This window comes from Rhinatrema bivittatum, chromosome 4 (genome assembly GCF_901001135.1).
Source record: "Rhinatrema bivittatum chromosome 4, aRhiBiv1.1, whole genome shotgun sequence".
NCBI lineage: Eukaryota > Metazoa > Chordata > Amphibia > Gymnophiona > Rhinatrematidae > Rhinatrema > Rhinatrema bivittatum.
The window spans coordinates 395,058,610-395,083,404 of NC_042618.1; the positions used below are offsets into that span (position 1 = coordinate 395,058,610).

The following is a 24,795-nucleotide window of genomic DNA, read 5'->3' on the forward strand; positions in this document are numbered from 1 at the left end:
TTCAATGTATTACAAGTATATTAGAAAATAAAACTATGGCCTGCATTTCCAACAAAACATTTGTTGCACTTTTTGGGAAGGAGAAGAGGTGGAATTTTTTCTGGACAGGATGGGGGAGAGTGTGGCCAGACTATATTATGCTTCAGAAGAAGAAAGTTTTCTGCCTAAAACTATTTGGCGGGAAGAAAATTTCAAACGGTTAAAGTGAAAGGAAGTATATACAGAAGCAAAACAATGGGCTCATATAAGCAGATCTGAAGTTCTCACAATAACCTTACCGTGACACAGTTTACTGCACGCCTGCCAAGGCCCATAGGGGTTCCAATAAAACTGCTGAGGTTTGTCTTCAATTGGAATATTAAATGTATACCGAACATCTGGATTGTATAAATTACCGACTGACAACACCTGAAAAAAAATATGTTACAGAGTAAGAAAGTTGCTATATCTGAGAAAGACATTACAATGATAACCCACATCTCAGCAGTAGCAAAGACTTCCTTTATGCACCTACGCCAGATTCATCAACTGTGAAATTACTCCGAGAAATGCATCTTAGCTACTGTTGTACACTCAGGGGCGGATTTTCAGAGCCCTGCTCGCCTAAATCCGCCCAAAACCGGGCGGATTTAGGCGAGCAGGGCCCTGCGCGCCGGTAAGCCTATTTTACATAGGCCTACCGGCGCGCGTAGAGCCCCGGGACTCGCGTAAGTCCCGGGGTTCTCCGAGGGGGCGTGTCGGGGGGCGGGCCCGAACCGCGCGGCGTTTAGGGGGCGTGCCGGGAGCGTTTCGGGGGCGGGCCCGGAGGCGTGGTTACGGCCCGGGGCGGCCCGGGGGCGTGGCCGCGCCCTCCGGACCCGCCCCCAGGTCGCGTCCCGGCTCGCAGGAGGCGTAAATCCCCCGACAAAGGTAAGGGGGTGGGCTTAGACAGGGCCGGGTGGGTGGGTTAGGTAGGGGAAGGGAGGGGAAGGTGAGGGGAGGGCAAAAGGAAGTTCCCTCCGAGGCCGCTCCGATTTCGGAGCAGCCTTGGAGGGAACGGGGGTAGGCTGCGCGGCTTGGCGCGCGCCGGCTATACAAAATCGATAGCCTTGCGCGCGCCGATCCAGGTTTTTAGCAGATACGCGCGGCTCCGCGCGTATCTACTAAAATCCAGTGTACTTTTGTTTGCGCCTGGAGCGCAAACAAAAGTAGGCCTATTCGCGGAGTATGAAAATCCGCCCCTCACTGATCACCAACCGCACTGACTAATTTAATTCTCTATTCCATGGCACTGCACAATGCAAACTCAAATGCCTCCAACTTTTGCAGAGTACAGCACCTACCAGAGTAAATCCACCGATCATGTTACCACAATTTTGCATCACCTACACTGGCTCCCAGCTGGAGACAGGCTAAACTTTAAAACATTTTACTTTGTCTTCAAATATGTGAATCAACTGACCCCTGAATATCTTTCCCAACTTCTGCTCTCATCCAACCCCATGAAGGAACTTTGAACCTCCCAACAGGCCCTTCAAACCTCCCCTCCACCGGCTTCAGCTGCACTCACATGCATAAGACTCCATGCATTCAGTTGCTCTGCCCCTAAAATATGGAACAAGATGCCTCTAGCGCTGCGCCTGGAAACTTGTTACCTCACCTTCCCAAAAAAAAAAAAAAAAAATCAAAGCTTGGCTAGACTATCTCCTAGACTCCAGGATACTCAACCTCTAGTGCTTCTTCACCAGAAGTCTTCCTGATTGCATATCCTGCAAGGTTTGCTCAAGTCTGGGCTATTTATATCCAAATGGTGTTCAGCTTAAATATATAATCTATATCTATCTATCTATCTATCTATCTATCTATATATATATATATATACATACATATATATATAATGTATATTCAATGCACTTCCTTATTCCTACCTAATGAACCCTACTGCTTATCTATTTATTTGCAATCTACCTCATATTTGTATATATCTGTATGTATCCATTGCTTATGTTCTCAATGCCTTATAACTTCATGAAATTCGACTTGGGCCTACCTTTAGGAATAGATGGAATATAAATTGCTTCTACATAAAAATAGATAAATATTAAACAGAAAGCTTGGCAGAGGTGAATTATTCAGCAAAATACAAGCATTACCTGCAGAACTATTTCTTGCTCCAGGCGATCTGTACAATTAATTCTTTCCACAGAATGGTCTGACCCACTGTACTCAATCGTAGCACTTCCGACTTTGATTTCCCTTTTAAACATACTGACAACAAAGTCTCCGTTTAGCAAGAATTCCCCATTGCTGTTGGATAAAGCTGCAGAGACAAGAAGCATATTTGGATAAACAAAGCCACTTAAGACATACAGAGTTCAGCAAAACAGACTGCATAGGGGAAATATACTAGATTCAGATACAAGCCAGCCACTTACAATGAATCTGGAACAAGTCCAAGTTTAGAAATGTTGCAGAGAAGACAAAAGGTTAATTTAGGTCTTGGCCTCTAAATACTGGAAAGGACACAGGCTCTAAGCTTTAAATATCTGACTTCCATATCTATTTTAGTAAGAAATATTCTGAGATCCATATTCAAAAGCCATTTAGATCGATAATGTAATAGTTATCCATCCAAATAGCTTACCTGGTTATATTATATCACATTGGTTACACATTAGGGGGCGTTACCAATGCAAATGAGGCTTCTTACTTCAATCATTGCAGGCCATGATAGTCAGAGAGAGAGAGAGAGAGAGAGAGAGAGAGAGAGAGAGAGAGAGAGAGAGAGAGAGAGAGAGAGAGAGAGAGAGAGAGAGAGAGAGAGAGACTTACTGTAGTGCCTATGCCCTACATAGGTATTTGAATCCCTATGGGAGGGCTACCTACTAACTCGGGGTGGGGATTAGGTATGAGCGTCGGGGGTTGGGGGCCACTTTCGCATTCCACATGAGACCTACGGACAGAACAGTGGTCTCTAGTGCAGATTTGCTGGCCGTCGGAGTGAGGACGCTCACTCCAAGAAGAGATTTGGGCAACGTTCTCTCCACCTAGCATGTTGTTGCCCAGGTAGAGTGTCCATCAAGCTAGGTAGAGAGAACGTTGCCCAAACCACTTCTTGGAGTGAGCGTCCTCACTCCGACGGCCAGCAAATCTGCACTAGAGACCACTGTTCTGTCCGTAGGTCTCATGTGGAATGCGAAAGTGGCCCCCAACCCCCGACGCTCATACCTAATCCCCACCCCGAGTTAGTAGGTAGCCCTCCCATAGGGATTCAAATACCTATGTAGGGCATAGGCACTACAGTAAGTCTCTCTCTCTCTCTCTCTCTCTCTCTCTCTCTCTCTCTCTCTCTCTCTCTCTCTCTCTCTCTCTCTCTCTCTCTCTCTCTCTCTCTCTCTCTCTCATTATTAGCTGTGCTAACACTGCAGCTGTTTTGCTGCACACAAGTGCTTGGAAAATGAGGCCCTAATTAAGAGAGCTGGCTATATTCAACTGTGCAGCTGCACTGTTGAATATGCCTCCAAAGTTAGCTGGATAAGTTTATCTGGCTAACTTTGCTATCTGGACTGTGTCTGAATGACTAAGAGCAGATATACTATACTAGTTTTCCCGTTTTGGGCTTGATTCACTATGGGGTAGGTTTTCAAAGGGTTACGCGTGTAACCCCCGAAAACCTACCCCAAACCCCCCCTACAGGTGCCGAGCTAAACTTCTGTATATAAAAAAATAAATAAAGGCTGGCCAGAAGAAGATAACATTATAGGTGTCTTTTACGGTGCAGCCTTAGCCCAAACAGCAGGGTTGCAATATTTATTTTAGGGCCATTTATTTATTTATTTAGGGCCTCGAGCAGGTGTAACTTTGGGAATAAAGGTGGGGGGGTGTAGATAGGGCTAGGGGGTGGGTTAGGTAGGGGAAGGTGGGGGGAGGCGGAGGGAACGGGCAGCGCGCACAGGGCTCGCGCGTGCAAGGTGCACAAATGTGCACCCCCTTGCGCGCGCCGACCCCGGATTTTATAAGATACGCGTGGCTACGCACATATCTTATAAAATCCGGCGTACTTTTGTTTGCGCCTGGTGCGCGAACAAAAGTACGTGCTCGCGCTTTTTTATAAAATGTACCCCTATAGGTTTAGCTGGCTAACTTTTTAAGGTAGCCAACATCTGTCAAACGTTTTCTCCAGTTGGGTGGCTACATTTAGCTGCTCAACAAATGGGTTGGCTCTGGAGATGTTCGCTCAACCCTAGCAGGCCTAAATCTAGCCAGTCAAATTTTGGTCGGGTAGACATAGGTGAATGTTCAGCTGCAAACAGCTGAACATGAAAATATGCTTAACAGGCCAACTGAAAATTGGCCCTAAGACTTTTCTTCCATTCTGTGTCTATGGGAAAAGACCTTGTTGCATCAGACCAAACTAGTGTATATGGGAAAAAGCTTAGTGCATCTGTTCCTAAATTAATCATTACTCCATCTGTGAAAGGTTGGCCACTTTCAGCTTCAGTTCTTTGAGAGCAGAAACAAGGGGAGATTATCGACATATTCAAATACCTCAAAGTTATACGCGCACAAGAGGCAAGAATGTTCTAGATTAGACCAACAGGCAACACTATAGGAGTAAGAAATAAGATCAGAAAATATTTCTTCAAGGAGAGGATGGAGATGGTGGAGACAAAAACAGTCAGAGACTTCAATAAAGCATGGAATAAATACGGAGGATCCCTGGTTGCGGAAGAAGAGAGGGGAAAGCCTGAGATCAGCTGGGTTCTATGGCATTACACCAGGAATGAAACTGGCCTGACTGGGCTTTAAGATCCTTATCCGCCATCAGACTCTACGTCTGATGACATGTGTTCTTTGATGCATGTCTTGCAGATCGCTAAGTGGCAAAGACCAAGTGCCAGTGTAATAAGAGTCATCTGTCCTATATTTTTTAAAACTATTTCATTTGCAAAATTCTCTTTACAACTTCCCGCCAACATATAACTGCCGCTGCTGCTGGCTCTGTCTGTGTGTGACCCTGGGCAAGGCAACTGCGCCCTTTCTGTTGTTTGCAGGTATCACACATACTCAGAATCAGCACCATATAATTAAACCGAAGAGTTTCCCCTTTCAAGGCATAACCACAAGAAAATTAGGCAGTTCAACAGCATCATTTTTTTTTTAAATATTATTATTTCAATCCAAATCTTGGGGATGGTGAACAATCCTAGCATTTAGTGGCGAGGCTGTGCTTTATGAAGGAAATCGTTTCCTGAGCGTTGCGGTCTGCTGCCCAACTTCACGGTAATGCAATTAGGTTGCTAATTTCCTGACTTAGGTTTCCCCGGCATTTCACCCACCACAGCTGCATCATTAGAAAGGCTGAAATGTCAAGCTTACATCAAACCACAGAAGGAAGAAATGTTCAGCTGTAAACAGAGAAAGAGATCGCGAATCACGCTTCTCTGCAACAAGTAAAACAACGTTCAAAATTCAGGGACCCAAAATCATGACCGAAGACAAATCCTGCGAGCCCCTTTTCATCCAGTTAGGTAGCATGTAAATCCATAATTTTTTTTTCTTCCCTTTGAGCCTTATTTAACAAGAGGCTTTTATGGGGGTTTTTTTGGCCTTTTACCCTGAGCGCTATAAATAAGGCCCTAGATCTTTCGCCAGTACAAAAGAGTAAGCATTTAGGCATTGTGGACCTGACGGCAACATGGAATTCCTCCTAAACAGTTAACTGCTACAAGGTTCATAGTATCTAAGGTCTCTAAGCTTTCACATTCACCCAGCTGTGAAAAAACACACGTATGCAAACAGTTCAGCATTTGCATTTACAAAGGCTGCATCGAAACAGTCATTCTTCAGTAGCAATCGACCTGAAGCCATAACTAGCAAAGAATGTTTACCCTGCAATTTTTATTCCTTCGCCCTAGGAAGGTGTAAGCTCTTGCTAGGATAAAATAAAAGGCTATCCAAGGCTTCCTCTGAGTGCAGGGGCCAGGAGAGGGGAGCCTGAACAGAAATGTCAGGGCACTACTTGCCAAAAAGGAATTATGTTTCTAAGTCAGGGAAGAAAAGTGAGGAATCCCTCCCCCTGGTCATTTTGTAAAGTTCCATGAACTGTAGAAAAAAAGCAGCTGAAAAGAATATTGGTAATCATGAAGGCCTGGATTTGTACATCACCCCTTATCCAAAGAGTGTCCCCAGCATACCTTATAATGGACCATTCGTGCAACCCACTAGGCACAGTCTTATCTGGCTTCATAAGGATGCCAGTGGCAGTAACTCTTGCACACCAAGGTTAAAGCTACTACATGTGTTTAAGACTAAAAAGCTTGCCTGGTTTTATTGTTCTATTTGTACAGTAATGGGCGAATTTTAAAAGCCCGGCGCACATAAAAATCGGTACTTATGCACGTGGCCGGGCCCTGCGCATGCCGTGCAGACTGGGAGGGAACTGGGGAAGGCCCAATTGCGTTGCCGCGCGTACTTTGTAAAAATTCACCCCCCTTGCGCACGCCCACCCGCACATGCGCCAGCGGCCAACGGATTTTATAACGTGTGCAAGTTACAAGTGAAGCATTTAGCTTCAAGGCTCAAGGCAAAGACCGATTCCTTCTGTGTTTTTGTGCCAATAATAATTCAACACTCAGTGGTGGTGTTCCAACATAAAACTTTACAGAAATGCTTCCTTCAACATAATTTAGGACATGGTACATTTCTTTGTTGTGGCATCTATATAATGCCTAAATGAAACATTCAATGGGTGAATGCGTTTTTCTTGATTTCTTCCTGAGGTGCCCTCCCTTTTGGATTTTAGGGCAGCCCCTGTGTAGATGGGAAGGTTCCTCCTATTTATTAAAGATTTTCCTCAGTATCAGGGATCCAGTGCTTGATCTCTGTTGACTGTCTTCTCTCCGCTTCTTCTCAATGAAACATGTGAGCACATTCTCTTTTCTCTGCTGGCTGAGCACCGGATGACTGGCTCCATCTTCCTCTCCTCCCAAGTGATACCAAATGGGCAATCATTCCTCCAAAAGGTTTCTGCTTTGCTGGCACAGAGTCCCATGGGCTGAGTGACATAGGGATAAATTGAAAGGTTCCCCCAAAACCGCAGGAACTCAGTTGCAAAAAACAAAACATTTTTAAAAATACTACCAGGCTCCTTCCTGCAAGGGACAAGAATTTTGAGGAATAAGAGTGTCTAGATCATGCGCAACCTCTTTCCTCTCTCCCTAGGAAGGAATGAGTGAAATAAATTGCTTCTAAAATAAAAATACAACAGAGACCTAGGTCATAAGAATATAAGAGCATAAGAAATGCCATATTGGGTTAGGCCAAGGGTCCATCAAGCACAGTATTCTGTTTCCAACAGTGGCCAAACCAAGTCACAAGTACGTGGCAAGTACCCCAAAATTAGACAGTTCACAAGCTACTATAGCTTATTAATGACTGTCATAGCAATTTATGGACTTATCCTCTAGGAACTTATCCAAACCTTCTTTAAACCCAGTTACATTAACTGCAGTAACCACAGCCTCTGGCAATGAATTCCAGAGTTTAACTCTGCGCTGAGTGAAAAAGAATTTATTTCGATTTGTTTTAACTGAGCTACTTGCTAACTTCATGGAGTGCCCCCTGGACCTTCTATTATCTGAGAGAGTAAATAACTGATTTACATTAACTTGTTCAAGTCCTTTCATTATTTTGTGGACTTCCATTATATCCTCCAAACTGAACAGTCCTAACTTCTTTAGCCTTTCCTCATAGGGCAGCTGTTCCATGCCCCTTATCATTTTGGTCACCTTTCTCTGCATTTTCTCCAGTGCAGCTATATGCTTTTTGAGATGTAGTGAGCAGAAATGCACAGTATTTAAGGTACGGTCTCACCATGGAGAGTTACAAAGGCATTATGACATCCTCCGTTTTATTTTCCATTCCCTTCTTAAAAATTCCTAACATTCTGATTGCTTTTTTTGGTCGCCACAGCACACTGGGCTGACAATTTCAATATATTATCCACTATGACACCTCTCTCTTTCCCCTAGCCGTGGGCTGGCAGCTATTCTCTGGAACAACATCAAGGTTCAAACACCAAGGTATTCAGCTTGCACATCTACAGGCTGATGCAATACAGTGCGCTCAGCCAAGTGCACTGGTTAACCAGTGGTTGGACGAGCATCCACAACCCCTTATGTTATAAGGGGATTAGTGCGTCCAAAATGCATGTCCAGCCCCCCGTGAACCTAATAGCGCTCATCACATGTAAATTCATGTGGATGAGGCTATTAGTTATTCTTTGATGCAAAAAAAAGAAATGTGCACCTGACTCGCATATTTTTACTCTCCAAAATTAAAACGTGCCCCGGAGCAGGCATTAATTTTTGAGCAGCCCAAAAAGTGTACAGAAATGCAGAAAATACTGCTTTTCTGATTTCCTCAATTAGCGAGCATCCATTTTCCTAACCCATGGCTGTGCATAGGTTAGGAAAACGGACACTCTTAAAATTCAGCGTCCATTTTCCTAACCCGCTGACAGCCACCTCATCTGGGTGCCTGCAGCTTAGGAGGTGCTAGAGGCACACAATTTCCCCTAGGGCCTCCTTTTTACTGCGGCAGCCCATTTAAATATTAAATCGAGGGTCCCACAGAGGTCGATCGGCGCGCGCGTTGGGTCAATCAATAGCACCCGTTTTTCCATGTGCCGATTCTGCATCGGCCTGCTAATGCAGATAAAAAGGAGATACAAAGTTCCTACTCTCTTAAAGTTCAACACAAAACACCATACAGCTGGCTTGAACCATTGCAGGGATCTCCAGTGGGAGTGCTATAAACAGACGATACATGTCCTCTGGCCTACACTGCATAGTATGACTTTTTTACAGTACACACCTCTCAGTAAAGTTCCCAGTGTGGCCTTACATAATCTTTTAGAGTTGCTTTAACAGTACCAACATAAAACCCAACATCGCTATCTAAATAACAAAACATTATTTCCAAATGTTTTATTTAAGCAATAAAAATAAATTGGGAAAAAAAAGGGGCTGGCCTGGTTCATCTATGGCGGTTCTGCATGTTGTATTTGGGTTGGACTCGTTAGTATGGCTTCTGCTGCTCATGGTTGGCAAAGGCCTAGGAGTAATGTGGAGGTTTTGGGCTTCCATCTTGAGCTACAAATTTGTTTTCCATCTGCTGGCTTACTACTTTCTCTGTATGCAGGGAGCAATGCCTGCCTATTGCCACCCCAAATAATTTGTCTTTAGAAAGAGAGTTCCTTTTAAGGAGACAGAATCAAGATACTAGTTTGGTTTCAGAAGTCAGAAAGCTTGGGATATTTTTCGATAGTGAGCTTAATATGCAGCGATCAGTAGTGAACATCATAAAAGATGGCTTTTATAAATTACAAATTTTAAAAAGATTGAAGCCGTTTTTATACACACAAGATTTTCAAACTGTTCTGCAGTGCCTACTGTTTGGAATCCCACCTTCGACTACTACAACTCCTTACTAATTGGAATACCTTATTCAAACCTCAAACCGCTCCAGATTCTGCAGAACTCAGCAGCCAGAGTTCTGACAGGAACAAAAAGAAATGAACACATAACGCCCATATTGATCTCACTTCATTGGCTCCCAATTAAAGCTAGAGATGTGCAATCGTTTATCACGAATTAGGCAATTGCAACGAAATTGCCTAATTCGTCGTGGTTCGGGGACCCCGAAACCCGAAAAGGATTTTCCCCGAACTTCGGGGAAATATCATTTTTCGGGTTTGCGCGGGGAGAGGGGCACATTTTTTTAAAGAAATTAAAAACCACCCCAAACATTAAGATTAAGTATAATACAACCACCCTCCCCCCATCCTGATCCCTCCCCAAGACTTACTAACATCCCTGGGGGGTCCAGCGGGGTCCCGGGTTCCATTTGTCCCTCCGTGCCCGGTGTGCTACTGCAAGCCGTGCTCAAAATGGTGCCGAATAGCCTCTGAACTACTATGTCACAGGAGCTACCAGCGCCATTGGTCAGCCCCTGTCACATGGCCATTGGCGCCATCTTGTGCTTATACCATGTGACAGGGGCTGACCAATGGCGCCGGTAGCCCCTGTGACATAGTATGTGCAAAGGCTATCGGCGCCATTTTGATTCCTGGCATCCGACGGCACGAGTGCCGTTGGATGCCAGGAATCTTGGGGGGGCCTCCTGACCCCCCCCCCCCCAAGGCTTGCCAATAATCCCTGGGGGTCCAGCGGGGGTCCGGGAGCGATTTCATTGTCGGCTGCCAGGAATCAAAATGGCGCCGATAGCCTTTGCCCATGCTATGTCACAGGGACTACCGGCGCCATTGGTCAGCCCCTGTCACATGGTATGAGCACAAGATGGCGCCGATGGCCATGTGACAGGGGCTGACCAATGGCGCCGGTAGCCCCTGTGACGTAGTAGTTCAGAGGCTATTCGGCACCATTTTGAGGAGCACGGCTTGCAGTAGCACACCGGGCACGGAGGGACAAATGGAACCCGGGACCCCGCTGGACCCCCAGGGATGTTAGTAAGTCTTGGGGAGGGATCGGGATGGTGGGGGGGGGGGTTGTATGTAATGTCTTAAAATGAATTTAAATGCTTGGGGTGGGGTTTTTTTTAGCTTCGTTTCCCGCTTCGTTTTTTGGGCCGGTTTCAGGTTTCCTCGTTTCGTTTTTAAAAAAAACTAAACGAGAAAACCCGAATTTTAGCACGAAGTATCCGAGTCAAAAAACGACCCGGTAGAAAAAAACGAAGCACATCTCTAATTAAAGCATGCATCGAACACAAATCAATGACCATCATTCATAAAATTCTAAACAATGATTATCAAGGACTAAATGGCTTAAACATAACCCCCCAGAATCCTCAAAGGAACCTAAGTTCAAATAACTCAGGATGCTTAAACATCCCCCCCATCAGAGATGCACATCTAACAACAACAAGAGAAAGAGCCTTTTCCATTGCCTCCCCTAAATTTTTGAACTCCCTACTTAAAGATCTGAGAACCCAACCCAACCTCAAAACGTTCAAAAAAGACCTAAAAACATTGCTGTTTCGCAAATTCTACACTGACCTTCATACTTCTGAACATCCTAACTCCCAATCGAACTTTCATCCAAAAATCTCAAAATAACTTCTCTCCAACCAGAACAAACAATCCCTCCTCCTCCCACATAATGATACTTTCTGAACTTGAAATGTTTAACCTCTGTTTAATATGCACATTGTTATACTTTTTCCACAATTGTTAAGCGTTACAATTTAAATTTTGTAAACTGTTATGATGGCTTTACCGAATGACGGTATATAAAATTCAACAAATAAATAAATAAATAAACAAAAAACTACCTGCACACGTTTACACCTACTAATTTGCACTCTGAGATTTTGAGGGAAATGTTACATGTTTGAAAATGCAATAGTATGTGCATTTCCTCCACCCTGCCCCCAGGAATACCTTTGCTGGGGGGCACATGTAATTTCTGTTTCAGGTGAGTAATTCTGGAAAAGTCCATTTATCGGGTAAAGAAATGTTTTTATTGTGGAAATGGCTTTGAAAATTATTTTCCCAGGGGCCTATTGACTAAAGATTATCTTCCATTTTGTATCTATATACTAGAGATGTGAATCAGAACCGGAATTGGTTCCGATTCACATCGTGATTTTTTTTTCGTCCGGCCCGATCAGGTTTTTTTTGGTTTTTTTTTTTTTTTTTTTTTTATCGGCAGCACCCGAGCCGATAAACAAAAAACCCACCCCGACCTTTTAAAACTAATCCCTTAGCTTCCCCCACCCCCCCAAAACCTTTTACAGGTACCCGGTGGTCCAGTGGAGGTCCCGGGAGTGATCTCCCGCTCCCGGGCCGTCGGCTGCCACTAATCAAAATGGCGCCAATGGCCCTTTGCCCTTACCATATGACAGGGTATCCGTGCCATTGGCCTGCCCCTGTCAAATGGTAGGAGCACTGGATGGGCCGCGCCATTTCTAAAGATGGCGCCGGCCATCCAGTGCTTCCTCCATGTAACAGGGGCCGGCCAATGGCACGGATACCCTGTCATATGGTAAGGGCAAAGGGCCATCGGCGCCATTTTGATTAGTGGCAGCCGACGGCCCGGGAGCGGGAGATCGCTCCCGAGACCCCCACTGGACGACCAGGTACCTGTAAAAAGTTTTTTGGGGGGGTCGGGAGGGTGGGGGAAGCTAAGGGATTAGTTTTAAAGGGTTGGGGTGGGTTTAGGGGTTATTTTTGTGTGCCGTTTTTCCCACTCTCCCCCAAAACGATAAGAGAACCCCACAAACAATTTCGTGGGGTTTTCCTATTGGTTTCGGGGAGCCCCCGATTTCTGACGATTTTGAAAATATCGTTCGATATTTTCAGTCGTCAGAAATATGATTCAGATCCCTACTATATACTTGGTAACCAGGGCCCTAAATGCCAGAACTTTAGCTGGCTTTGAAGTGTAGAATTTCTCACTTGGCTATGGACAGGCAGTTGCTTCATAATCCATTGGCAGTGCGAAGCTGGCTACACACCGGAGAGATTATTATAATCCAAAGTTTTGACACTTAAAAGCGTCTGATGTGCGCCAAGGTTAGGGGATGCGCAAAAATGTTAGGCTGGCGCACGCCGAGTGGATTTTAAAAGGTGCCTGGATACACACATACAGGCGAATTTTCAAAGGGCCACGCACATGTAAAAATCGAGACTTGCCCATGTGACCGGGCCCTGCGCATGCTGCGCGCATTTTCAAAAGGGCCCGGCCACACGCGTAAGTCCTGATACACGCACACGTTTTGAGGCCCTGAAAATGGGCAGGCCGGGAGGGGGGCATGGTCTTGGCGGGGAGGGGCGGGACAGAGGTTGACCGGGACAGTGGCCGTTAGCTGCTTTTCTGGGGAAGCATGTGCCGGCAGCCAGCTGGCACACATAACTTGCTTCTGCTCCGGAGGAGCAGTAAGCAATAAAATAAAAAATTTAGGGAAAGGTAGGTTAGGTTTAGGGGGTGGGGAGGAGAGAGGAAGAGGGATGAAGTGTAGGTAGGGGGATAGGGAAGATCCCTCTCAGTCCGCTCCATGCGCATGCAGATTTTAAAAGCCGGCGCGCATGTGAGCGCGGCTTTCCGATTTTATAACATGCATGACAAATGAAAAGTTCAAAAAAAGGGGCAGGGCATGGGCCGGGTGGGGCATAGGCATTCCCAGATCTAAAGTTAAAATTTGTGAATAAATATGCGCACTCATGCGTGCCAGGATCCCCTACCACCTAATTTTACTGCTGCTATAACTTACAAACTTATAAAACAAAAATATCTAGACAGATCAGCAGGGTTTTAAGGGTCCGGTCACACAGGAGAGAGGTAAGGGTATTAAACTAGGGGGTTCTGGAAGTCCTATCCCTTACCTGGGCAAACTGGGAACAAACTGGGAAAACTAGTAATGGCATCAGCGTGGTAGAAGCGGCATTTGCACGCACAGGTGCTCATCCACTTAAAATTGCATGCACATGTGATCGTGCTCAGATCATTTTATAAAATGCATGTACATACACACATATGATATAAAATGGTAGCGTCCCTGGGTGCGGGCCAATGAACGCATGCTCATGGGCAGCCACACACCGTTAGGAAAGTTACTGTCCCTCTGAGATCAATATTCCAAAGACTCTGTGTGGGTAACTTTGGAGTTATAGGCACAAAAGCTAGGTTGTAAATATTTCCCTCAACTAACCACATCAAGGAAGGGCATGGTTCCATGGGTGGGGCTACATTTTAGCTGATGAGTGCACATATTGAGCATGCTCTGACTAAAGTCACACACACAAGTCTGGTCCGAAAAAAACAGCAGTCATAATTTTATCTGAATATATTCAGCAGGAGGCGTGGGTACTTAGTCCCTCAGAATAGCAAAAAAAATTATGCGTGTGGACTTTCCCCAGATATTTCTGCCTCTTGCTAGCTTACCGAATATTGATCTCACTGAAAACTGTAGGTGCTATGTTTTACCGGCCAGGTTTTGTGACGCAGAAGCAGGACATGCTACACAGTCCGTGATCTGGAACTGAAAGATGCTCAGAACCGCAGGAGCCTCTTTCTGCTGGTGAGGCTCTGGGATTTGGAAGAGACTAGCATTGCAGGATATTTGGTGCAGAGCAGAGGCACAGTACGGCATGCACATGCAGGTCTCCTTGGCGCTTGTCCTGATGCAGAACTTCACATACTCTTTCAGATGCCTGTGTACCTTCCAAACAAATTCTATTTAGCCTTAGGAACAGACAAAGTGAATTTGTAATTTTGCCATATAGTCCTCTGGCCCATCTTCAGTGGACTGCCACCTTTGATTTCAATATCTGAAACACTTCACAAACTTGTATCCAGCTAAACATTATCCTATTGACTTTTAATGGGCTTAATTAGAAAAAAAGGCAATCAAAATGGTGAAGGGGATACAGATGTATTCTCTAACAGGATAAACATCCTGCATGAGACTAAATGCACAATTGAATCTTTATGGGTAGAAATCCCTTGTGTGTCGGGGAAAACTATAGTGATAGGAGTATACTACCATCCACCTGGTCAAGATGGTGAGACGGACAGTGAAATGCTAAGAGAAATTAGGGAAGCTAACCAAATTGGTAGTGCAGTAATAATGGGAGATTTCAATTACCCCAGTATTGACTGGGTAAATGTATCATCGGTACATGCTAGAGATATAAAGTTCCTGGATGGAATAAATGACATTTTTATGGAGCAATTAGTTCAAGAGAGGAGGAATAGCTTAGTGGTTAGAGCAGTGGACTATGAACCAGGAGACCAGGGTTCAAGTCCTGCTGTTGTTCCTTGTGACTGTGGGCAAGTCACTTTACCCTCCATTGCCTCAGGTACAAAAAACTTAGGCCTGGGTTTATCAAAATGCAGTAAGTACTGCATGTGATAGCAAAAGGGGCATGTTTTATGCTAATATAGTATTTATCGCAATTTGCAATAATTACCTGTGCGAAGAGCTAAGTTAGTGCTATAAGTGCCAAACCTGATGTATTTCCTGCATTCAACCACTGGGGGACCAGTTTTTCGATGTGAGTGAGTGAGAGAGAGAGCGAGCCTGGCCATAATATCATGGCCCATAGGCAGGTATTTGTATCCCTAGGGTAGGCCCACCTAGTAACTCGAGGTGGGGATTAGGTAAGTGTGTAGGGGGTTAGGGGCCACTTTGACAGGCTACGTGACACCTACGAACAGAAGAGTGGTTTCTTGTGAAGATTTGCTGGTCTTCGGAGTGAGGAAACTCCCTCCAAGATGAGATTTGGGCAATGTTCTCTCCACCTAGCTTGATGGACTCTCTACCTGGGTAAGATCAAGCTAGGTGGAGAGAACATTGCCCAAATCTCATCTTGGAGGGAGTTTCCTCACTCCGAAGGCCAGCAAATCTTCACAAGAGACCACTCTTCTGTTCGTAGGTGTCACGTAGCATGTCAAAGTGGCCCCTAACCCCCTACACACTTACCTAATCCCCACCTCGAGTTACTAGGTGGGCCTACCCTAGGGATACAAATACCTGCCTATGGGCCATGATATTATGGCCAGTCTCTCTCTCTCTCTCTCTCTCTCTCTCTCTCTCTCTCACACACCTTCAAATCATCTGAAATAAGCCTTACAGGACACATCGCAAATAGCAATGACACCGCATGGTCACAGCTGCTATCGCACTGCCTAACACATTTCAAAGAGGTGTAGTTAAAATCTGCATTATGGCTGTGCAATAGCTCTTCGCAGAGAGGCTAACCCAGCCCATTTTTGGAATTTGCATCGCACCATACGATATGGTGCGATCACATGCAGTAAACACATTTTCACATGTGTTAAAGGCCTATCGCATGCGAAAACGGGGCTTTTCGCATGCGATAAGCCCTTAACGCATGTGAAAACGCCTTACCGCATTTTGAAAAATGACCCCCTTAGATTGTAAGCCCTCTGGGGATAGGGAAATACCTACAGTACCTGAATGTAAACTGGTGTAATATCTTGATTGAGATTGAATGTCGGTATATTAAAAAAAAAAAGAACAGATAAGAGAGGGAGCAATTTTAGATCTAATTCTCAGTGGAGCACAGGATTTGGTGAGAGAGGTAACGGTGGTTGGTAATAGTGATCATAATATGATCAATGTTGAATTAATGACTGGAAGGGGGACAGTAAGCAAATCCACGGCTCTCGTGCTAAACTTTCAAAAGGGAAACTATGAGAAAAATAGAAAAAAACTGAAAGGAGCAGCTACAAAGGTAAAACGATGTGTAAGAGGTGACTTAAAGATCTGGACTGTGCTTCTAGGATGGTATTTTTTAACAAATACCATCCTAGAAGCACAGTCCAGATCTTTTCCACACATTAAGGTGGAAAGAAGGCAAAACGATTACCGTCATGGTTAAAAGGGGAGATGGAAGAAGCTATTTTAGCCAAACAATCTTCATTCAAAAATTGGAAGAAGGATCCAACAGAAGAAAATAGGATAATGCATAATGTGAACAAATGCAAGGTGATGCATATAAGGGAAAATAATCCATGCACTAGTTACAAAATGTTAGGTTTCATGTTAGGCGGTACCACCCAGGAAAAAGATCTAGGCATTATAGTGAATAATACAATAAAATTGTGGCTGTCAAAAAAGCAAACAGAATTTTAGGAATTATTAGGAAGGAAATGGTGAATAAAATGGAGAATGTCATAATGCCTCTGTATCACTCCATGGTGAGACCGCACCTTGAGTACTGTATTTAATTCTGGTCACTGCAGCTCAAAAAAGATATAGTTGCACTGGAGAAAGTACAGAGAAGGGCAACCAAAATGATAAAGGGGAATGGCTCCCCTATGAAGAAAGGCTAAAGAGGTTAGGATTGTTCAGCTTGGAGAAGAGATGGCTGAGGGGGGATATGATGGAGATCTACAAAATCTATCAGATAAAAGGACTAGGAGGGCAGTCCATGAAGATTGCAAGTAGCACATTTAAAATAAATCAGACAAAATTCTTTTTCACTCAACGCACAATTAAACTCTGGAATTCATTGCCAGAGGATGTGGTAAAGACAATTATCGTAGCTGGGATTAAAAAGGTTTAGACAAGTTCCTGGAGAAATCCATAAACTGCTATTAGTCAAGTTGAAATAGGGAATGGCCACTGTTTATTATCAGCATTAGTAGCATGAGATTTATTTAATATTTGGGTACTTGCCAGGTACTTGTTTCCTGGATTGTACACTGATGGAAACAGGATGCTGGGCTTAATGGACCCTCAGTCTGACCCCAGTATGCAACTTGTTATGTTCTTATGGGGTAAAAGGCTACAAATGCCAACTACAAGTTGTCCTGAAATAGTCTGTGTGCTACTCCTGTATTAAGCCATAGAATCTAAGGCTGGTCTCACTGGTCAGGCCTGCGTTTGCTGCAGAGACAGAGTGCTTAAGGTTGGGGAAGGAGAGAAAATGAGTGTCATTACTGTGGTAGTCCCTGTTGGCCAATAAGTTGTGCAGAGTGTGTGCCCTGACCAGAGGTACCATTCCAGCCCTTTTATCCGCACAGGCACGCTGTTAAGGGGCTGGAGAGAAAATGGAAAAATAAAAGACTATCGATGCAAGTCATAAAGTCCAGTAAGAATACAAAACCATGGCTTAGTGACATTCTTACATAAAAAACAAGCAAGTGACATATACCATCAAAGCCAAATTCCAACCAAGCTGACTCCACAGTTTGCTATGCTGAAATGTTTCCCTAAGGGTGTATAGCACAAGAATACAGGATTTATAGGGCCTTGGGGGAGAAAACCTCTTTCTATTTATTTGTATTTATTATTCTTTTTCCATCATTTGGTGCTTGATGAGGGTCACCGCAGGGATGCAAGGTACTTAAGCCTTGCAAGGGTGAGGGAGGGAAGGATGTTGTTGGTTTTCCCCTGGGTGCTACCCAAAGTATGGAATTTTTTTTAATGAGTCATTTTAGTCCTCTAAGGCTCTATGGAGTATATTATAAAGTCAGATACCCTCGGGAATAATTTCAACCTACCTAATCAGCAAGATATATCCATGCTTCTTTCTCATATTGGTTTCAGCTGATTGCAAAAAGGAAGTTCTAAAAGGTCAAAAAAAGTCAGCTTCCAACAAAATATGCACTGATCAGCACTTAGAAAACTGGCAAGGTGTGAAGATCGAGTCACCTCTCCAGTTTAATTTTACTTCTACATGAAATGGATTTGTTCCTGATAGATTAGGAACTGAGAGGAGCCCAGAAACCAATCTGCCTGCAAAAACTGTAAAGCGGATTTAGTCTCACCAAGGTAGTTATCATCTTCTGCCTTCCCTGAGTGACTATGCTGCCGTACGTCAATGTTTGTAGCACCAGCTGGGATACGAACCACAGCGTTATAGCCTAAAAGGATTGCAAAAAAAGTCACACTTTATTGTACACACACTGCACTGTATTGCCTCTTACAATAAAAAAAAGACTAATTAACCAATTAAAGAGCTGGCATTCTGCAAATCAAATTCCGTAAATTCACATTGCTGGATGTCTGGCACAGCCTCCTGGTGGAGGTGGTTGCAGCCAAATCAGTGACAGAATTCAAACACACTTCGGGTAGGCATAGTGGGCGGAGGGAAGGGAAAGGGAAGGAGCTGCCCAGATAATCAGCAAAACGTCAGTAGGCAGGGGGCAACTGGGCAGAATGGGGGAGAGAAGAGGTCATCATCTTTGGACTATCCACTATGGGGAGAGGGGTGCAAACCCCCAGGTGGTTTTAATGCACACATGCTAGGCCAACTCTCAGAGATACTCCCTGTGCCGCTTTGTCTTTGAAAATCAACCAGTGAAGAGTATGGGGGGGGGGCTAAAAGCATCCGCATGCTTTGCACCTGCTACTTGTGCGGCTGGCCAGGAAGGGGGAGGGGATAAACTTGCATTTGAATCAAATGTACACATGCAGATTTCCTCCCTTTATCTAAGTAGCTGACAGAAATGCTTCTTTTTAAAGCAGTTAAAAGTCTGTGTGTGATATGGAACCCGCCTGTACTTTCAGCCACATCCGAGGAGAGTGATTTTCTATCAAGCCATTTTACCTGGGTAGAAACCTTTGAAAATTGCCCTCTGTGTTGCTAAGGAAAAATAATATAAATTAACCAAGAAAACCCCTATCATACACTGCACCCCATTTTCAAAATGTTTCCAAAAACACAAAATGATTTCCATGATAGGTCTTGCTGATTTGGTTTTGGACCCGGTGGTTTTTTTCCTGCTGCATCAGGGCAAGGACTGGGAGCTGGTGCCACTACTAACCAGATTCCCCCCCCCATTTTAGAACCTCCACCAATAACCCCTAGTCTGGTCCTCAGCCAGGCGGTCATGCTCCTTTGGGAATCCTGCTGTCATGGGCCCTGAATATGGCAACTAGGCGCCACCCTCTACTGATGACCACACCTTCCCAGCAATCCCCAGAGCAAAAGACCCAACCTGGGTACTGAACTGGAGTCCTTCCTCATGGCAGTGCATGGAACTTGCCAGTTAGCCTGCAGGCCGACCCTTCTTGGTAGGCAGTGATTTAGCAGATATTATTCAGAGAGAGTATCTTACCATAATGAACTGTGTTAAATGTGCCGGCAACAGTCTTGCACGAGGAATTGTCACCACCACAAACACCACATTTATCTCTCCTGGCTTTGGAGTTGAGTACATGGTCACAACCAGCTTGCTTTAAAAGAAATAGAAAAAAAGAAAAAAAATCCCTCAGATATGCCACAAAAAAGTAAATAATACATAGGTGCACGGCATAACGTGATAGCAACAATGCTCTATACAATAAACATAGCTTTCACAAAAAATATGCTTAGCTAACAGAGATCCATTTTCTTAATGAGCTTTTAAACTATGCCAATTTAACAAGTAAATAAGGACTGAAAAAACAATGTTCGGCACATGTGTGGTCACTGGAGGGAATAAGTTTTGTTTTTTTGCCGTTCCCATCTGTGTAAATATTTTGATTAAAATAGTCAGTGACAGCAGGCAGCTCAGTGTAAAAGTAGCAACATTGTAGAGAACTTGTTTGTGAAAGAAAAGATGCCCAAAGTTTTGCTGAGTATTTTGATGCGGAGTGGGATTTTGTTTGGATTCACGCATATGCATGGACTGCTGATGCATGCATCCCGAAAAGCAGGATCCTTCGGTTCTGGGCAGAACATCTTGTTTTGGAAAGGTGGGTTGGCATTTACCAGAGTGCATTATGCTTCTTAGAAACCTGACGATCTTAGCCTTAAAGAACACCATTGGAATGGCTAACCGAAGGCTGATCCATAGGAGCCAACATAGGTTCAATATTATTGTGGCAATGAAATGGATTTAAAAAAAAACATTTTAATGAATAATTCCATGTTAATAGCAAGTGTTCCGAAATGGACTGCACTTGTATAGGACATTCCCTAGAGTGCAATATTTATTTATTTAAATGATTTATATACCGGAGGTTCCTGTATAATATGTAGAGAGATATCATGGGCCCTGTGGTACAAAGGTCTCCTCTGATTCTCCATACCTCTGTTATCTTGTAAGCACGTGCTGGAATTTTTTTGATGCTTTACAACCAATCTTTTAGTTTTGACTTTTAACGGTTTTAAAAATGTATTTTTGTCATTTATATAGCTTTTCTATTCCACCTATTCAGGTCAAGTAGTTCTAGGCAGATTACATGGTGCTGGTGGTGGTTTAGGATTTAGGGGCCAGTTTTAAACGCAGAGTGAGACGTACGCACAGCACAGTACACCTTGGTGAAGATTTGACGTCATTTGGAGAAAAGTCTCACAAAGATGATATATCTACAATTTTCTCTCACCCTAGCTTGATGGACTCTATAACAGGATACTATCAAGCTAGGGCGAGAGAACATAGTAGAAATCTCAACTTTGTGAGACTTTCCTCACTCCAAATGAAGTACAACCTTCACAGAGGTGTATTGTGCTGTTCGTATGTCTCACTCTGCATGTAAAACTGGCCCCTAAACCCTAAACCGCCACTAATACCTCACCTCGAGCTATTAGCTGGCCCTCCTATAGTAATATAAATATTGAATATTGGGAAGACTTCCCCAGAGGTGTGTTCTCTTGTTCTCTTTCTCTCTCTCTCTAAATTGTATTATGGCTGTTTTGGGCATATTGCACAGCAATGCCAGGAAAAAAGGTGTAGTTATTTCTGGTATTAAAAATGTGCAGTATTGTCCCTCTTTTTAATTAATCCCGCCCAAACCCCTCCCCAATCCCACCCCTTCAAAAAATTTGCGGTAACATGATTATCACATGGTTATGGCGTTAACGCCATAACGCATTTTGATGAATGACCCTATTAACCGGCTAAGTTCTTAGCCAGCTAACTTGGGGTGGGCAATGGGGTGCAACAGGGTGACACCTTATCCAGCTAAGTAGGAATATTGATCCTTAACCAGCTATCCGGCTAAGTTAGACCTGTTCAATAAAAGGTCTAAACTTAGCTATGTAATACATAGCTGGCTAAGCAGTGATTTATCCCTGCTGCAGAATATCTCATCTAAGTTAGCCAGATAACTCTGGCTAACTTTTTTAATATGTCCATTGAGATAAATGATGAACAATTATAGATACAACATTAAAATAGAAAATGAGTGCTAAATAATAAAGCTATGGAATTGGCCATGTTATATGTGATGATAATATCTTTGTATATTTTTATGTTTTATCTTGTAATCCACCCAGATCAGGCATTCCAGAAATTGGGCAGAATATAAATTAAGGTAATGAAATAAATAAAAATGAATATATAAAAATAAAGTTAATATTTTACAAATATATGTGAAATAAATAAAAAAGATTTACAAATAAATAAGGGGATGATTTTTGAACTGTCCAAGAGTATTTGCATACTTTCCTTTTGAAAATTGCTGTGGGTGTGCACCTGCAGACTTTTGCACCTGTTTTATCTGCAGGGAAGATTTCTACAGAAAATAATGCATATATTCAGAAATAAAATCTGCGATCATTATTTTCCGATCAATCCCGCCTAAAAGGTATCTCCAGGAATGGTTCTCCTCAATCCAACTAAAGTTATGTGCCATGGAACCCCATATGTGCTTTTAGCTAGATTGAGTTAGGGGTATTTTCGGACATTTTCCCCTCAGAGAAATGCCTTAAAAAACTGTTGTCCTCATCTTTTGTTGTCCCTAATACTCAACAAATCCTTATCTTCAGGGGAAGCTTTCCTGGATTGCATGGGATTTAGTTGCTTTTGGATCCTCAGCACTGTCAGCGAGTGCACGGTGCTTTCGTTGTGAAATGATTCCAGCTCACTATGATGTCAATTCACTCCCAGCTGCAACCAGTTTTCTGCGGAGAATAATGTAAAACTAACCGCCACCTTTATTTCAGATGAAGCTACAGCTGGAACTGACAAGGTGCCGAGGTTCATAAAATATCAGCCAGCTGACATTTCTTCATAGAGTTTTATTTCATAACTCACTTGCAAGTCTTCCCTGACACATAGTAATGTCTCAGTCAATAGGCAAAGGAAAGCAGAGCAAGTCGAACATATTAGCAGCTCCCAAGGCACAGAGAAGTAAGAATTGCAAACCCAGCATTGAGAACCATGATTCTTTATATAATCTTAGATATATGTTGGAGAATTACTACTTACCTGATAATTTTGTTTTCCTTAGAGTAGACAGATGGACTCAGGACCAATGGATTATGCTCCCCTACCAGGAGGTGGAGATGGAGCAAGCAGATGTCACAGTATATATACTCCTACAGTGACCCAGCCTGCCAGTATCTCTTCAAAAGCAACTGTGGACAGACTAGCAAAAACCTTGATTAAAAACAGTATCTCATTACTGTACACAACAAACAAGAAACACTGAACTCAAGAAGGAAGTTATGTACCCCAATCTAGGGGCTGGATGAATACTTACCAGTAATCCCCTGGAATACGTCGCCCAACATAAGAACATAAGAACATACGGAGGACCACTGACACAATCATTTGGCAGCCGAGAGCGGAAAGCTGAGTCCATCTGTCTACACTACGGAAAATGAAATTATCAGGTAAGTAGTAATTTCTCCATTTCCTAGCATGTAGACAGATGGAATCAGGACTAGTGGGATGTACTAAAGCTACTCCCGAGTAGGGCAGAAAGCTGCCCGCAGTCCAGTCAACACCGCATGTGCAAAGGCTGTGTCTTCCCGAGTCTGCACATTCAGACAATAAAACCTGGAAAAACTATTTAAGGAGGACTACATCGCAGTTCAGCAAATGTCAACGGGGGACAACAATCTAATCTCTGTCCATGACACTGCCTGAGCCCCAGTGGAATGAGCCTTAACCTGAGTAGGCAGCATCCATATATGTGGCTGTGACTACCTCCTTAATCCAGCAAGCTAGAGTAGCCTGCGAAGATGGTTTGCCCTGCTTCCTTCCACCATGAAGGACAAACAGGTGATTCATCTTTCAGAAAGGTTCAGAAACCTCCAGATACTGCACGACGAGTCTCTTGACATCCAAGGGATGCAGGAGGCAATACTCCTCCGCGTCCTTGACCTTATCCTGGAAGGCAAAGAAATGGACTGATTCAAATGAAATTCCGAGATCACCTTAGGCAAAAAGAATGGAACAGTAAGCAGCTGTAATGCCCTTGGAGTCACCTGAAGGAACGGCTCCCAGCAAGATAAGGCCTGTAGCTTGGAAATTCAATGCGTAGAACATATAGCCACCAGGGACACTATTTTCAAGGTCAATAACTGCAAGGAAAGGCTACCCAATGGTCGGAACATTGGATCCGCCAACAAATCCAGCACCAAATTAAGACTCCACAATGGAATTGGTAACCTCAAGGGAGGCCAAAGATGCTTCACTTCCTTCAAAAAAAGGGCCATAATCAGGATGAGGCGATAAGTAATCACCATTCACTGGGTCTCTGAAACAGGCAAGAGCCGCAACCTGTACCTTCAAGGAATTAAGGGCCAATCCTTTATTTAACCCATCCTACAAAAATTCCAGAATGAGCGGGATCTTAATTGAATGAGGAAGAACACCGCAATCCTCACACCAGGCCTCAAACACTCTCTAAGGAAGTGGAGAACTTTCGAGTGTGGTGCAAGGTGGCAATCACCGCAAAAGAATATCCTTGTGAAGAACTGGTCCCTGCTGCAACAGATCCTTGTGCGGCGGAAGACAAAGGGGGGTCTCTGCAGGAGTCTTCACAGATCTGCATACCACGGTCACCTGGGCCACTCCGGTGCCACGAGGAGTACCAGCACCCTGGGGCCTTCAATCTTGCAAACTATCCTGCCCAACAAGGGCCACGGAGGAAAGGCATAAAGCAGTTTGTCTTCCAGACAGACCTGTATGAGAGCATCTACCGTGTTTCTCCAATAATAAACCCTACCCTGAAAATAAGCCCTAGCTTGATTTTCAGGATTTTTGGAGAAGAAAGCTCTACTCCAAAAATAAGCCCTAGCTTTTAAGAGGATGAGCGGTTCCACCCCAAGACTTGCCCGACCCCCCCCCCCAAGACTTACCGAATGTCCCGGGGGGGGGGCCGAAACCCAGGGGGGGGGGCAGACGGAGGATTGTAATAAAAAAAGAAAAACCCAAACAAAACCCCCAAACCCACCCCAACCCTCCAAATGTACTTCATTGCAACCCCCCCACCCTCCCGACCCCCCCCAAAACTTGCATGGCGCCGATAGCCTGTCACATGGAAAGGGCAAAGGGCCATCGGCACCATTTTGATTGCTGGCAGCTGACGGCTCAAGAGCGGGAG

At 44.1% G+C, this 24,795-nt stretch overlaps 1 protein-coding gene across 1 annotated transcript in view; it reads right to left on the bottom strand.

Moving 5' to 3' along the window:
• ADAMTS9 (ADAM metallopeptidase with thrombospondin type 1 motif 9) overlaps window positions 1–24,795 on the bottom strand; it is a 366,656-nt gene that overhangs the window by 210,641 nt on the left and 131,220 nt on the right. The window contains 4 exon segments of the mRNA XM_029601029.1: window positions 279–408; window positions 2,133–2,299; window positions 18,300–18,395; window positions 19,593–19,710. Of these exon segments, the coding sequence (XP_029456889.1) occupies window positions 279–408; window positions 2,133–2,299; window positions 18,300–18,395; window positions 19,593–19,710 (511 nt within the window).